Raw genomic sequence first — 13706 nt, forward strand, 5'->3', positions numbered from 1 at the left:
ATCTTTTTATTTCGTAAATTTGCGCATGCAGTGTCGGAATGAAAGATTAAATTTTTCAATTTCAATTTCAATTTATTTTCGTATTTCTCGATGGAAAATACATGGTATATACCAAATATAATACAGAATGTCCAGCTTGGATATATACATGAAGAAATAGGAATACAAAAGTAATACATAACGGTCGATGTCATTTTCAATCAAAGTAAAAGATGCGAAGAGAAATACGATGGAACCTACTAAAAAGCAAAGCTTGTTGAGTGTAGGTCCCAACAAAAGCCTAGTAAGGGGAACAGGATGAGGAGCACGGGTACAATTAAGACCAAAAGTAATGATAAACAAAAGAGAATGACTATTACTCGGGGCTCAGAAGATTCTTCTCACATGCATTTATGTGTGTGATAAAATGAGAACAAGTAACCACATGCTGCACACTATAGCAGTTGCTCTCATAGCAATTTAGACATGGGAGTGATAATGACGTGAATACTTAAGTACTATTAGGGTTTAAATGTCAGATCTACGACCAAAGGAAAAGTGGAATTATCCATAAACTTTATACTTATCGTCAAATTATGGAGAATAGAGTAGATTGTATTCATTATATATATATATATATATATATATATATGTATGTATATATATATATATATGTATATATATGTATATATATATATGTATATATATGTATCACATGTATATATATGTATATGTATATATGTATATATATGTATATATAATACATATAATACACGCATGCAGACATACATAGTACATACATTCATGCACGCATACAACATGTATACGGGTGCCTACTTTCATGGAGTTACTGTTGCATAAGCGTGTCAGGAGTTTGAATTCTTTATGTTTTATGTAAACTTATACACTGCGAGACTGCCATTTGGACCACAAACCATCAACCCCATGCTGGTTACCTACTGCATCCTTTAATAATAATAATAATAATGATAATGATAATAATAATAACAATAATGATAATAATAATAATAATAATAATAATAACAATAATAATTATAACAATAATAATAATGATACTAGTAATAATAATAATGAATATCATTTATAAAGCGCTTATTACAACGTTTCTAAGCGGAGAGTGAAAGAGAACAATTATAAATGATAAAGGGGAAATTAAGTCATGAAATAGATGGTAAGATGGAACACAATACAGAATACATAATACACACATTGTAAATTATAACTTATGGAACGAACATAACATAACAATAAATCGATGCAAATTACATGCCATCCTTTCATCGCATTTTTGTTCACTCGTTCTGTTTGTCTGTCTCTCTCCCTCTCTATTTCGTTTCCATTTTCTCGAATTGTTTGTTTGTTTATTTGTTTGTTTGTTTGCTGGTTTGTTTGTGTCATTTCCATCTGATAAGAAGGCTGGATAGTCCATAGTCAGCTGCAATAGCTGGTCTTTCATGGGGTCCAAATTGGATATAGGGCCTATAGTATAGGCGAATTCTGAAGTTTTAAAATGGTGCACTTAGCAGGCTTGATTCTTCCTTACATTAACAATGAAAAAAAAAGCTTTTTAAATTTGTCTTTGTTCTTACAATGCTCATAGCATAGCCCAATTGATACTATACGATACTACATGTATGATAATGATATAATTATGATCGATAATAAAGATGATCAGATTCTGTACTTGTTTAGAATAGGTTTCATTACTAACATTGACACAAGTGGTATACTATCCTGCATGAAGTAATCAAACAGATGATTAAAGATCAATTGATTATAATTATTAGTAAATGAAAGAACAACGCAAAACAGAGACAATTGGGATTTACACGAGGTTAATATCATTTTTCTCTTACTTCATGTTTTTTTTTCTATTTGAAACAACAACAAAAGGTCAATATCAACGCAGGAATTGCAAAGCCTTAGATACTACCGTGTTTTGTAATGCTTCCTGAAAAATCAACAAAACAAAGACATGTTACTGAACTTAGGCTGTATACACTGGATTTTGTGATGAAAGGTCCGAATACCCAACAATGTAGAAATATTAAAATATTCTTGGGTAAACAGAAGACAAAAACAAGAACCGAGACTATCTTCCTGAGAAGGGAAATAAAATCTAATCAAACGACTGTATAGTGAAACTAGAAACTATGCCTTCATTCCTAAGTGTCACATCCGCTTTGAAGTTCCTGATATCCGTTAAAGTTGGCTAATGTAGAGTCTACTTCGCCTATTCTAATAACACACATAGAACCCTCCTCTATTTAGCCTTGTAATCATTATTATAGAAGACTGTCACAGCGCCAAATCAACTTTATCAATATCCTAGGTGTCAGAGTCGTTTCTGCACACGCTTGCCGAAAGAAGAGATATCAAGATATCACATTTAGGAGGAATCGAATCATTTCAATCATTATGTTGGATTAGAAATTCGGGATTCACAACTCCGCCTGACTACTATAGGCCCTATAGGACTTGCATTTAGATAACAGCTGACGGATATACGCCCGCACGTCTCTATACTCGGTGAACTGTAATTCATATGTCGCGTGTACTGTCCAGTTCCGCTGCGGGCATACTAGCATATTAGTTTGAGGAAGCAAAAGTGATGGCGATTTCGTTCAGAATCCAACATGCTGTAAATCTGTAAGGCTCCGTGTGTGCAGAGACAACGACCAAAAATGAAGAAGGCGTGAGTAATCGCAGTCATAATAAACAATGTTAATTAAGTGTTTGTTTGGTTGTTTGTTTGCTTGTGCATGTTATGTATGTATGTATGCCAGGCATGGCTTGTCGGATACTCCCTATTTGAGGGCCCTATATTGGAAAGTGCAATTTAATCACAGAATTTTGCTCTAAAAGTAAAAAAAAAAAATCAAGGAAAACGTAATATGTCGCGATGTGTTAGATTTTGATGGGCTGTAACTATAGTCAGAAATTATATGAAAATACGCAAATTTATTCGTGGCAGTTACTGTCGCATTCCTGTCTTGTGCGTGTAACTCTATACAATCATGAATACTTACTGTGAGTGTACTTGGTCAAGGGAGGTGGAAGAACACCTCCCTGCTTGGTCCTAATCGTCGACCTCTTCTTACGATTAAAAAAAAGGTAAAAGTACCGACTCAAGAAGATAAATCGATCTACTACCGAATGCACAAAAGAAAAACGTTACAAGTAAGCTGTAATCATTGTGCACAGGGTGTTACTTTTGAAATAATCTGTTACTGCATGCACATTCACGGGTGTAGCCTGTCCACATCAACAAAATGATTCCATTATTATGCAGAATAGTCATACTGTGAATAATGGAGACGTAATGCATTAGGTAGGTCAAAGGTCAGTTATTTTTTTTTTATAATGTAGGCGATCTATTAGAATTTAATTTTGTTTCCAAAAATATTCTCTGTGTGCCCAGTTTCTATCCTATCTTTGTTCTACTTTGTAATAGAAAAATAAGGTCACTGCTTTAAAAAGAATATCGCTCCCTGTTACTTAAAATAATCGGATCTTCACTGTAGTAATTTATCATGTGAGCTCGCATTACAAATGTAGCGTATGAGTCTAAAAATGTATATGTCACAATTAATGTAAACTACTATAGCAAACTGCAGATTCACCAGAAGTCAAATCTGTCTACAGCTCTATTTACCACTACCTTTTTTATAGGTGTAATCCAATTATACAGAAGATAGTATTTTAGACGTTCTCTATGCCAATGTCAGATGAACATTATAGAATGTGTTCTGGACAATTTTCTGGTCGCTGCAGATAGAGAGGGTATTTTGTTTTTGAAAGGACACCTGACCGAACCGGAAGTTACCTCCGTTACACCCAATCCAGAGGGGAAAAAAAACGGATGGCAGATATCTTGTGACTGTCCTGTATTACAGGTTTTAAGGTGTACGTAACTAGATTGTGTCCTGTCTTGTTTATTGCGAAGTGCACGCAGAGCATGTGGTGTGAACCACTTTATGGAAATTTAAAAAGCGTATAGGATATGATTCCAAGAGGAATTCAATGTTTATTTGATGAAAATCCAATTTGAAGTGTCTGAGATATCTAAAAACAAAGTAAAACAAATCAACCCTAATAAAAGGTGAGTCCCACCTTTTATTAGGATTGGTTTGCTTTTGATATCTCAGCCATTTCAAAATCAATTTTCATCAAATAAACTTCAAATTCCTCTAAGAATTATGCTCTATCATAATATTATTTCAGAAGAGGTTTCCCATTATTTCACAAAATCATCATCAAAAGCCGTTGGAAACCTTAAGCCCAATCTCAACGGAAACTGTACCATCCCTTTAAGGCTACTTTAGAATGTGCCACTAGGCATACACTTTTCCAGATTTTATTTTTAGTCATCTTCTTTCAAGAGCCTTTTTACAGCCATTGTTTGCTCAAATCAACCAGAAGGTATTGTTTTGTATGTGGGGCAAGTTCATTTCCTCGACCGTTCTCGCCAACGCTTGCTCTTTTTATAGTTTATGTTATGTAGCCATGACAATTTTCACTACGAATAGAACCGCTATACATGTATTTATATTTCCACCGCACTACTGTGCGCAGTGATGTTGACAGTTTTTGAAGGATTGGGTAGTGATGATCGTCTGTTATGTACTACAAACACTTTGCACAGTTTACAGCCTTGACCAATTTAAAAAGAACGCAGATAAACAGTGATTACAATAACAAAGCGTTGGAACTAGCTATACCTGTTACGTTCATGAGTTAATCTTTTTCTGCCATTTCCACTGCCTACGAACCGATACTTAACCCAACCTACCATTTTTAATATACACACTCGTCCTGGAAGAGAACCAATAGTACTGAGTGATTTGATATATTATAATGCTGCTAAACTTGATATTCTCTTGGCCATAATGTTTTGAGACAACCACATTGTTAAATCAAACATCAATTCACAGAAAATGAAAGGTTGATTTTATTCTCAACGCAAATGATGATAATGTCTAGTACACCAATGCGCATCAGTCTCGTTACTTTTGTGAATGACTGGAAATGATTATTTTGTTAATTGCATTTCAGATGCATGTTTACAGTTTCGCTGTCTTAGAACTCCATAATTGTTCCTTATAATTCTCTATTACCGGCTTAATATCCTTCAAGTAGATGGCATTGAAAGCAGTATATGCTCAAGCGCCAGAGGCCGCTCAAGTTTCACGAAACTGCCATTACTTCCGTGACTGCAAAACCACAAGTAAATTGCTGTTAAAGGAAACCTAAACCCACATATAAATGTGAATTGAGTGAAAGCAGCAATATCAATAAAGCACATCAGCGAAAGTTTGAGGAAAATGGGACATTCAACGAAAAAGTTATGATTTTTTTTCGGTGCCGTCATCGCTGGATATGAAGACTGTTATAGTTCATGTAAGGACAACAATATGATAAAGAAAAATTCAACATATTTTCACTCTTCTAGCATAATGAAAAAAGAAATTGACTTAACCCGTATAGAAAGCAAGGGAATAATATTGTGACCTTAACATGTGTCATAAGCAAGTCGATGGGATGCGCACTTTTCACGAAAAAATAAATTTTGTGTAATTCTTCTATATTCTTTACTGTTGTCTATATATAACGTCGTGTATCGACGAGTCCTCTTATCCAGCAATGACGGCACCGGAACTTGAAAACTCTTTAATCGATCATCCAATTTTCTTCAAACTTCACTGATGTGATCTACTAGTATTGCTGCTTGCGCTCAATTCACATTTATTTTTGGGTTTAGGTTTCCTTTAAGTCTGAACGTATGGATCACCGAAAGTTGCCATGTGTGTTTGAGCGAATGCCATCAAAAAGTAGGCTTAAAGTAACCAATGTAAAGTTTCACACTGGGAATAACACTGCATCTGTATCAAGTGATAAACATTACTATGTTATACTCATCATGACTATGATGATATCTGTATCAAAAGACAAAGTAATCATCATAAACATTGCTCTCGACACACAAGCGAGCACACACACACAATACACACAATCATGAGACTTTGTGTGTGTCCGTGTTTGTTTAATAAGTTAATATACAAGGTCATCTATGTCCTTTCACAGCCTCACATGCAGGCTACCTCGTGAGGTAAACCCTTTAAAGGTAGAGGGGACAATACAGCAAATTTAAGTTATTTGCAGATGCTCGACTATAATCGTTGATTTGTGATTTTATGTTTGACTGCAGACATTGTGTGACCTGCAAAGTGATTTGCTGTTGCAGTGTGTTAGCAATATCGCTGCTGTGAGAAACAACAGACTATAATGCTTTTAACATCCCCGGCCAAAAGGTACTTAACTCAGAGATAGGGAAAGCCTACGACGAAGTGAAATTGAATGGGAAATTATTCAACACGAAATAAGGTTAAGTAATTCTCACACATGACAAACGATATCTATATTTGTTATTGTTATTATTATCATCATCGTTTTTATTATCTTATTTCGTTAAACGGGGGGGGGGGGGGCTTAAAGATGAAAATATAGGAAATCTAATATGGGGGAACATTTCTCTCTCCTCTCCCCTCTTCCTCACGTACAACGCAGACTCCAGGCCATATACTTTGACATAACAACAAACAAAGATTTAATGTACACGATTTCATTTAATCTGTGAATGTTGCGATATCAAAATGGCTAAACGTTTGACAGAAGGAGCTTTTTCCTCTTAAGGGAAAAAGAGTGTCGAATCACCAGGCTTTCATATTTCTATCATAAGTTTGGCTTCAAAGAAGGCCTCATGGATATTCGCATTCATTCGAACACGACGGACATATAGGATGTCAGTTCGATAGAACAGACGGACGTTTACTGTTGTCTCAGGGGGCTGCATTACATCCTGTCACAAGCTTCCATTTTCCGGACAGTCTAAATTCTACTTAACCCGGATATATATGTGAGGCCAGTTCACATCCGAAATCTGTAGCAAAGTTTTTAGTCAGTCCGTCTGAATCTGATTGTGCATTCTCCCGGTAAAAGGTATAGGGTATACGGACAGTCACCATTAAAGAGGAATTCCAATCCAGTTAAAAGTTATAGTCTAATAAAGAGTAAAACTTTACGAGTTGAACGATAGAAATTTGATCAAAATCGGATGCTGATGAGTGAGGTGATTTATGTCATCATCTCACATTTTTCCATTTTACAAAAAATAATGAAAATTCAATGCTTCTGTTACCAAAATGTAAAACATAATGTTATTTCAGGTTGAGTCACTTCCAAAATGATGATCACTTAGAAATATCACCATTTGAGACTGGGGCGTAATTGGGCTTGAATGAAAAACTGGAAATTTTAAAATTCACAACTTGCCATATGTAGGTTCAACCTATAGGTTGAACCTACATATGACAAGTTGTGAATGGATGGCATCATTTCATTATTTGCATATTCATATTGACTGTTCAAAAATGTTTTCCTGAAAATTAGCGAAACGTCAAAATGTCATAGCTTCCTTATTTTTCATCCGATTTTGATCAAAGTTTCATTGCTTTGCTGAGAAATTTTTTACGCCTTCTTTTCAGACTAACTTTCAACTGCACTGGAATTCCCTTTCAGGATTTTGTACAAGGTTGATAATGATAAGAATAGAATGCTCAATGGTAGGTGAGTATAAGCTCAGGGTTTGACACGACCCCAAGAGAAAAATATCATTTTTATACGCCTCTACGCCTCTTCATAAACACACAAAGTATGACAGAGCTTTAGACCTCAACTGATTTTATTTGTCATTGTATGTATAGATTTTAAAACATATCGCTAGCTTTATACCTGCATTGCACACTATAGCTTCTTCGATAAAGACAGAATTTTCATTGAGATAAATAGACAAGGTATAATCTGCCAGTGAATTCATACGCCTATGTCGAATTCAATTTCCAGGTCTGCCAGTATCGACGATGTCGTCTCGTTCACGGCGCCCCTAAGCGAGCTCGAGCTGCTGAAGTTGTCCGAGGAGATCAACCCGCACGACTGGCCCAAGCTCTGCTTTCGACTCGGCCTCAGCGAGCAGGCCAAGGCTCGGGCCGAGAGGGAGAGCAGCACGAATTTCTCCGAAGCCGTCTACCGAGCGCTGGTGCAGTGGCGAGAGACGAAGGTGGAGAGCGAGGAAAGGGGAGAACTGGGCGCGGCTCTCATCTCATGCGGTCTTCGACGTCTGGACGACAGACTATGTCGAGGTGTGTCTGAATAAGGAAATGGATTATTATTGTTTTGTTTTTGCTGCCATAAAAATGTTATCTACGACCTGATTAAAAATGTGGCAACCAAATACGACTGAATTATCATTGTATCAGCACAACATTCATTGCTAAGTGAACAGAGGCTAAGACTTCCATGTGCAGGTCTGCAAGAGCAAAACAGGTTATCTTTGAATCGAGTTAGTTTTTAGTTTACAGAAAGTTCTCGTGTGTCACTGATTCTTTGTTTCTCATTTGATCTACCTAATAAAGGCTTTCCTGATCGATACGCCAGTGTTATGAGCGCCGTGGGTCAATTCTGCAGTGCACTCAACGTCGAACGATGTCGGTCTGAGCTTGCAACTAAATATCGCACTTCACTGTGCATGATCCAACTGGTCCCTTGGGATCCAAAGTCGCATGTAGATATGGATACTATTTTCACAGACGTTTGCTTACTCACCGATGATACAAGTAGTGCAACCAAGGAACGCGTATCGTTGCCCGGTTCTTACAACGACATTTTGTCTGTGAAGATGAACAACGCAGAACCACGACGAATTCTCGTCGAGGGCAAGGCCGGTAGTGGGAAAACGACGCTGATGTCAAAGTTTGCCTACGATTGGCTTGAAGGTGTTAAAGATTCTCCTCTGGTTGATGTGTCACTCCTTTTCTGTTTACAACTCCGATTCGTGAGTCAAAACACTGACTTTGGTGATGCGGTGGTAGAGCAGCTGCTTCCAGAAGACACCGCCATAACTGCGCTTCAGATAGAAGAGTTCGTCAAGAGTCATCCAGATAAGGTCTTGATCGTCCTGGATGGATATGACGAGTTCCAGCCTGACATACAAGGTATCAAGGGCACTGGGAACATCCTGAGAATAATCGAGAATAGGCGCTTGACGGGCTGTCGAGTGATAGTGACTTGCAGACCCTGGAAAGCTGCAGATTTTCAGGAAGATCATCTGGCCAACTCCTACGTACACATGGCAATCGAAGGGTTCTCTACAAAAGGCACAAAGACATTTATCCAAAGGTACTTCCATCACGATCTTGAACAAGCCTATCATCTCTTCGACTATCTGAGGGAGAATTCTGCTGTTAGAACCGTCACACCTTTCCCTCTGTTCTGTGCAATGCTCTGCCAGGTCTGGAAAGATGCAGATGAAAGCCGCAGAGAAAAAATGCGAGACATCGTGACTCTAAGCAAACTCTTCGATTACATCTTTACCTATCTCTGGGGCCACCACCACAAGAAACAATTATCTTCCGTCAGACGGCCGGTAAAACCGAAGAGACTGAGTCTGAAAAGGAAGAAACAGAACGGCAACGAAGTGGGACTGGATAAGGAAAACTGCCTAAAGCGTCTTGGAAAGATAGCACTTCAAGGGCTAATAAGTCCTGAAAAACGACTTCAGTTCACCGCCCAGGACTTCAAGAAATGTCCAGACGTTTTTCACGCTGCCTGTGCTGTTGGACTTCTCGTCAGACAGAAAGTTTGTGCCACTGGAACCCAAGGTGCCGGTGGCCCAGAAACAAAATCCACTGAGGCCATTGCTTTCTTTCATAAATTAGCCCAGGAGAAATGTGCCGGAATCTATCTCTCTTCCTTGTGCACGAAACAACCGAAGAGATTTGTGCAGACTCTGAAGAATGTGTTTATTTTGGCCAGAGCTGCTGAGTTCAGATACGTGTTGCAGTTTGCCTGTGGTGAGGACCTGTACACTGCCAAGAAAATATTGAGACATATGCCCAACATATCACCTTACCAGAAGATATCGCTGGAATGCAACTTTGAAAGCCAATCAAAGATAAAGTCCAACAAGAGACTTTCCAAGTTTTTCACGACAAACAGGCTGTTCTTGACGGGAAGGCCTTCGGGGTACTCTTTTAACGCCCTCGAGTACTTCTTGAACAACTCTGGGGTTGCACTTCCTGAAACTCAGACTGTGTCTTTCAGATACCTCAGCACAGATGGGGTAGGTCCATTTGAGATCGAGAAGATAGTCAAAGCCCTAAATGCACCTCACTTTGAGTCTATCACCAAGATCAACATCGAGCATTCGCGGATAATGGGGCCACATGTCAAAGCGTTTGTGGAGTGTCTGTCCAGGAAACAACATCTTGAAGTTCTTGAGATGAATTCCTGTACTGTTAGTCGGCAGTTCGTTGGCAGCCTGTTGAATATACCCGAGAAGGGTTTGGTTGCCATGGAATCGCTATGCCTGCCAGTACTGCACGCGAAATGGTCTACAGAAGTCTTGCTCAAGCTTCCAGAAATCTGTCCGGCGTTGAGTGCCCTACAGGCAACTTTCAGCCAGGATGACCATGCGGAAGATCACCGGGTGATGGAGCACTCTGATTGGGTGTCAGATCAAGAATCGGAGGAAGAGGAAGTCCGTGATAGTGTAGAAGCGGATATCGATGAAGAACACAGCAACAAAGTGGTTCAGGAATCCAGATCTTGCGCTTTCAGAAATCTGAAAACGCTTGCCATCAGGGGATGTACACTTGATGAAGATGGCTCGCATCAGATTGCTAGAACTCTGTCAGCATCATGCAGTCTCGAGAAGCTGCAGCTGGGGAAACCATCTCTTTTTCCGTCGTTCTACTCGGAGATTAGTACCATTACGAGTCTCCGAGATTTCTCGGTGACGAACTACACCTCCAAGGAATTCCGCTTGGCCGACTTCCTTCGCCATTGTCCGAACCTGGAAGATCTTTACGTCGCTACCGCAGAGAATCAAAACCACGACGTCAGTGGGGTAGTCAAGTCTCTCACTATCTCGATGGGTCATACTCCAATGCTTCGCAACATTACATTGTGGTTTCCCGGTAAGGAGCGTCCAGAAAGTTTCGTGACTAGTGGAGTATTTGAGGAGTTCTGCAACGCGATGAAGGAATGCACGTATCTGTCCAAGTTGTTCTTGTGGCACGTTCCGCTCGGGACACAATCGGCCATCAGCCTTCTCGAGGCGTACAGAGAGCAAAGGAATATCACCGTCATTCGGTTAGTGCGATATGAATAATGTTAAAAAACCTTTCAAAATGGAAGATGCCTGTTCTTACAGGAAATGTGATTCAGAAGTTATATCAGGGGGGGGGGTTGACGTTTTTATGCATCCTTTTATGTTTTCTCAATATAATCACGAAGATGGAGCCATTTCAGCTCCATTTATTGCTGAGTTGTGTAAGTAAAGTCACATAATTATCATACAGTTCAAATGTATTTGTTTCTGGTTGCAACCTCAACTGGATTTTGTCGATTCACTTGTGACGCATATCGACCTCAATGCAAATTTTGGAGACTGGACGTTCCCCTATCACGAATACAATATGACTATAGTCACTGATGCGAATTAGATGTTACATTAAATGAAAACATATTTATACATTTGGTGTACCAGATGCTACCAGTGTCCCATTTCTTAAAGTGAAGTTTTATCTTCGAAACGATTGATTTGAAAGCCTGTGAAATATACACTATATTAATTCAGAAATAACGGCTATGGAAAGACAAACGCTTCATTGTCCGTTCGAACTTGACATCACACACAAAATATCAAATTTGGGGTACCGGTAGCTACCTGTACGTCGATCCATACAACCCCCTCCCCCACAAACACACGCGCACACCTACTAAGAATGATGATACAAGTATAAACGGAACGGAGATAACGCGCAATAGTGGAATGAAATTCAATGTACATGTCTCATTGTCTTTATAAAAGTCAAGGTGCGTTTATCAATGAGAGAAATGTTTCAGTAATCAATGTTGACGTTTTGAAAAAAAAAACGCTCACTAAACAGCCCTGAGGTTTAGACCTTTGCATTCTGTAGTTTTGCTTTATGAATTTAATAGGCCTACATTTCAGATATAGTGACAGCTTTGGGAGCGCATCAGCAGCAATGTTTCTCCCGCCAGCAGTAGCAAACTACTATTATTTAGAATATTAATACAATTATTAGAAGTTCTAAGTTTCCACTCCTTCCAGCGATACTTGTGCTATCCTATGGGTCAGCAATACTCGGGATTTCTTTTAATATATATTTCTGTTGGGTTTTCATCGTTCGTTTGATTTTTTGTTTTCGTTTCGTTTTCCGTTACTCCATATTTCCCTTTATGCTTTTAGACTAAGCCGCTGTTACACAAGAGAGTGTGATCAGTTTAATCAACTCTGCAAAGAGGTCGAGACGACTGGATGTCACGTCTACGTAGCGCATGGGGTGAGTTCTAGCAAAAACTTAGAGTTTTATCAGTGTCTTCATTCAGTTAACGAATGAAAATATCAAAACAAATTACACATGCATTACTTCTATTTGATTTCAAGCGCACGCCCAAGGGCACACTGATGCAAACTACCCCCCCCCCTCTCTCTCTCTCTCTCTCACACAAGCAAAATATATCGTTAGCACACATTCATTTTATTTCCGTTTCATTTCCACATATGTCATCGGCGTAACAATGCGATCCTTATTGCATTGCAAACTTTATGCTTATATGCATTTTTATTTCTTTTCATATTCGTGCTGAGGCTATTCGCTTCAGAGTCATTTTCTCTCTTTTTGCACAACGTGTACGGCAATGAGATGTTATTTTGTAAAGGAAAGAAAAAAGAATGAGTATGTATTCATGGCATAACATTATATTTTGCATCTAATACTATGCTTGTATGATATTTTCTTTCCTTTCTTGTAGTTGGAGAAATATCCAATTTACAAAAAGAAAAGAAATAAAAGGAATGATTCATAAATAATAAAAAGAAAAACAACATTTATTTCTGAAACAATACCACTTTGCATTCCTAACACCACGCCAGCAATGAAAACAGGACATAATGACATTTTTTCATTATAATCATTAAACATGTGGATCTTTGTAACCATCGCTCATTATTTCCAGCTATTTTTTTCTCTAATGACCACCTGTTACTGGTTCATTTTATATTGACTATACTAAGTAAGTCAAATTCTAATTTTCATCGATAATGTAGCTACCTCTTTCAATACTTCTTCGTTTTGTTTTTGTTGATTTTTTTGTCACGTAATCCATGCAGGATTAAGCCGAGGACTCGCAGAGAGGGCGCTCCATTGAGCGAGGAATGCGTGTTGTCATGGCGCCACGATGAGACCGCCGAAGCACCGCATCAAAAACGCGAGCAAATTCTGTCTTGTGTGTGCAGTTACCATGGTTACAGCACACACATGAATCACTTTTCCTCTGCAATCAAGTCTTCATCATCTGACGTTTTTTTGTTTTTGTTTTTTTTTTTTTTTTGTTCTTACGAGAATAACATTGTGGAGGTATTTGGAATGAACGCTTGCAGTCTTGTACAAAGTGACAGAAACTTTGCCGTCAGATTTCATGACATTGAGTGTAAACGGGCGTGACAAGCAGAACAGTTCAGAACACTCTGCACAAAAAGGGCCTGCGAGTCAAGATTTTCTGCCTTCAAAACGCTCAGTACAATCACCACTGGTATGTTGAACGATGACAACAAAAGTGAA

At 38.5% G+C, this 13706-nt stretch overlaps 1 protein-coding gene across 2 annotated transcripts; it reads left to right on the top strand.

The window, feature by feature from the left end:
- Positions 1 to 2309: 2309 nt before the first annotated feature.
- LOC139709501 (uncharacterized) lies at positions 2310 to 13358 on the top strand. 2 transcript variants are annotated; one of them, XM_071621463.1, is made up of 5 exons: positions 2310 to 2695; positions 7903 to 8198; positions 8472 to 11208; positions 12332 to 12425; positions 13256 to 13358. In XM_071621463.1, the coding sequence occupies exons 1-5, from the start codon at positions 2685 to 2687 to the stop codon at positions 13259 to 13261; spliced, it is 3144 nt and encodes a 1047-aa protein (XP_071477564.1). In that variant the 5' UTR covers positions 2310 to 2684; the 3' UTR covers positions 13262 to 13358. The 2 variants fall into 2 exon arrangements, with proteins under 2 accessions (XP_071477564.1, XP_071477563.1); XM_071621462.1 differs by lacking the exon at positions 2310 to 2695 and having other exon boundaries at positions 7803 to 8198.
- The last annotated feature ends 348 nt before the right edge of the window (positions 13359 to 13706 follow it).

The sequence above is a fragment of the Diadema antillarum genome, unplaced genomic scaffold, assembly GCF_040938485.1.
Source record: "Diadema antillarum isolate AM-2024a unplaced genomic scaffold, OU_Dant_1.0 seq00001438_RagTag, whole genome shotgun sequence".
In the NCBI taxonomy this organism is placed as follows: Eukaryota; Metazoa; Echinodermata; class Echinoidea; order Diadematoida; family Diadematidae; genus Diadema; species Diadema antillarum.

What these genes read in the sequence shown, in the direction of transcription:
- LOC139709501 (XM_071621462.1), top strand. Translation starts at nt 7,883, where the DNA reads ATGTCGAATTCAATTTCCAGGTCTGCCAGTATCGACGATGTCGTCTCG. An exon ending in GGACGACAGACTATGTCGAG is followed by an intron (nt 8,199 to 8,471) that starts GTGTGTCTGAAT and finishes TACCTAATAAAG; the next exon opens with GCTTTCCTGATCGATACGCC. An exon ending in AGGAATATCACCGTCATTCG is followed by an intron (nt 11,209 to 12,331) that starts GTTAGTGCGATA and finishes TTATGCTTTTAG; the next exon opens with ACTAAGCCGCTGTTACACAA.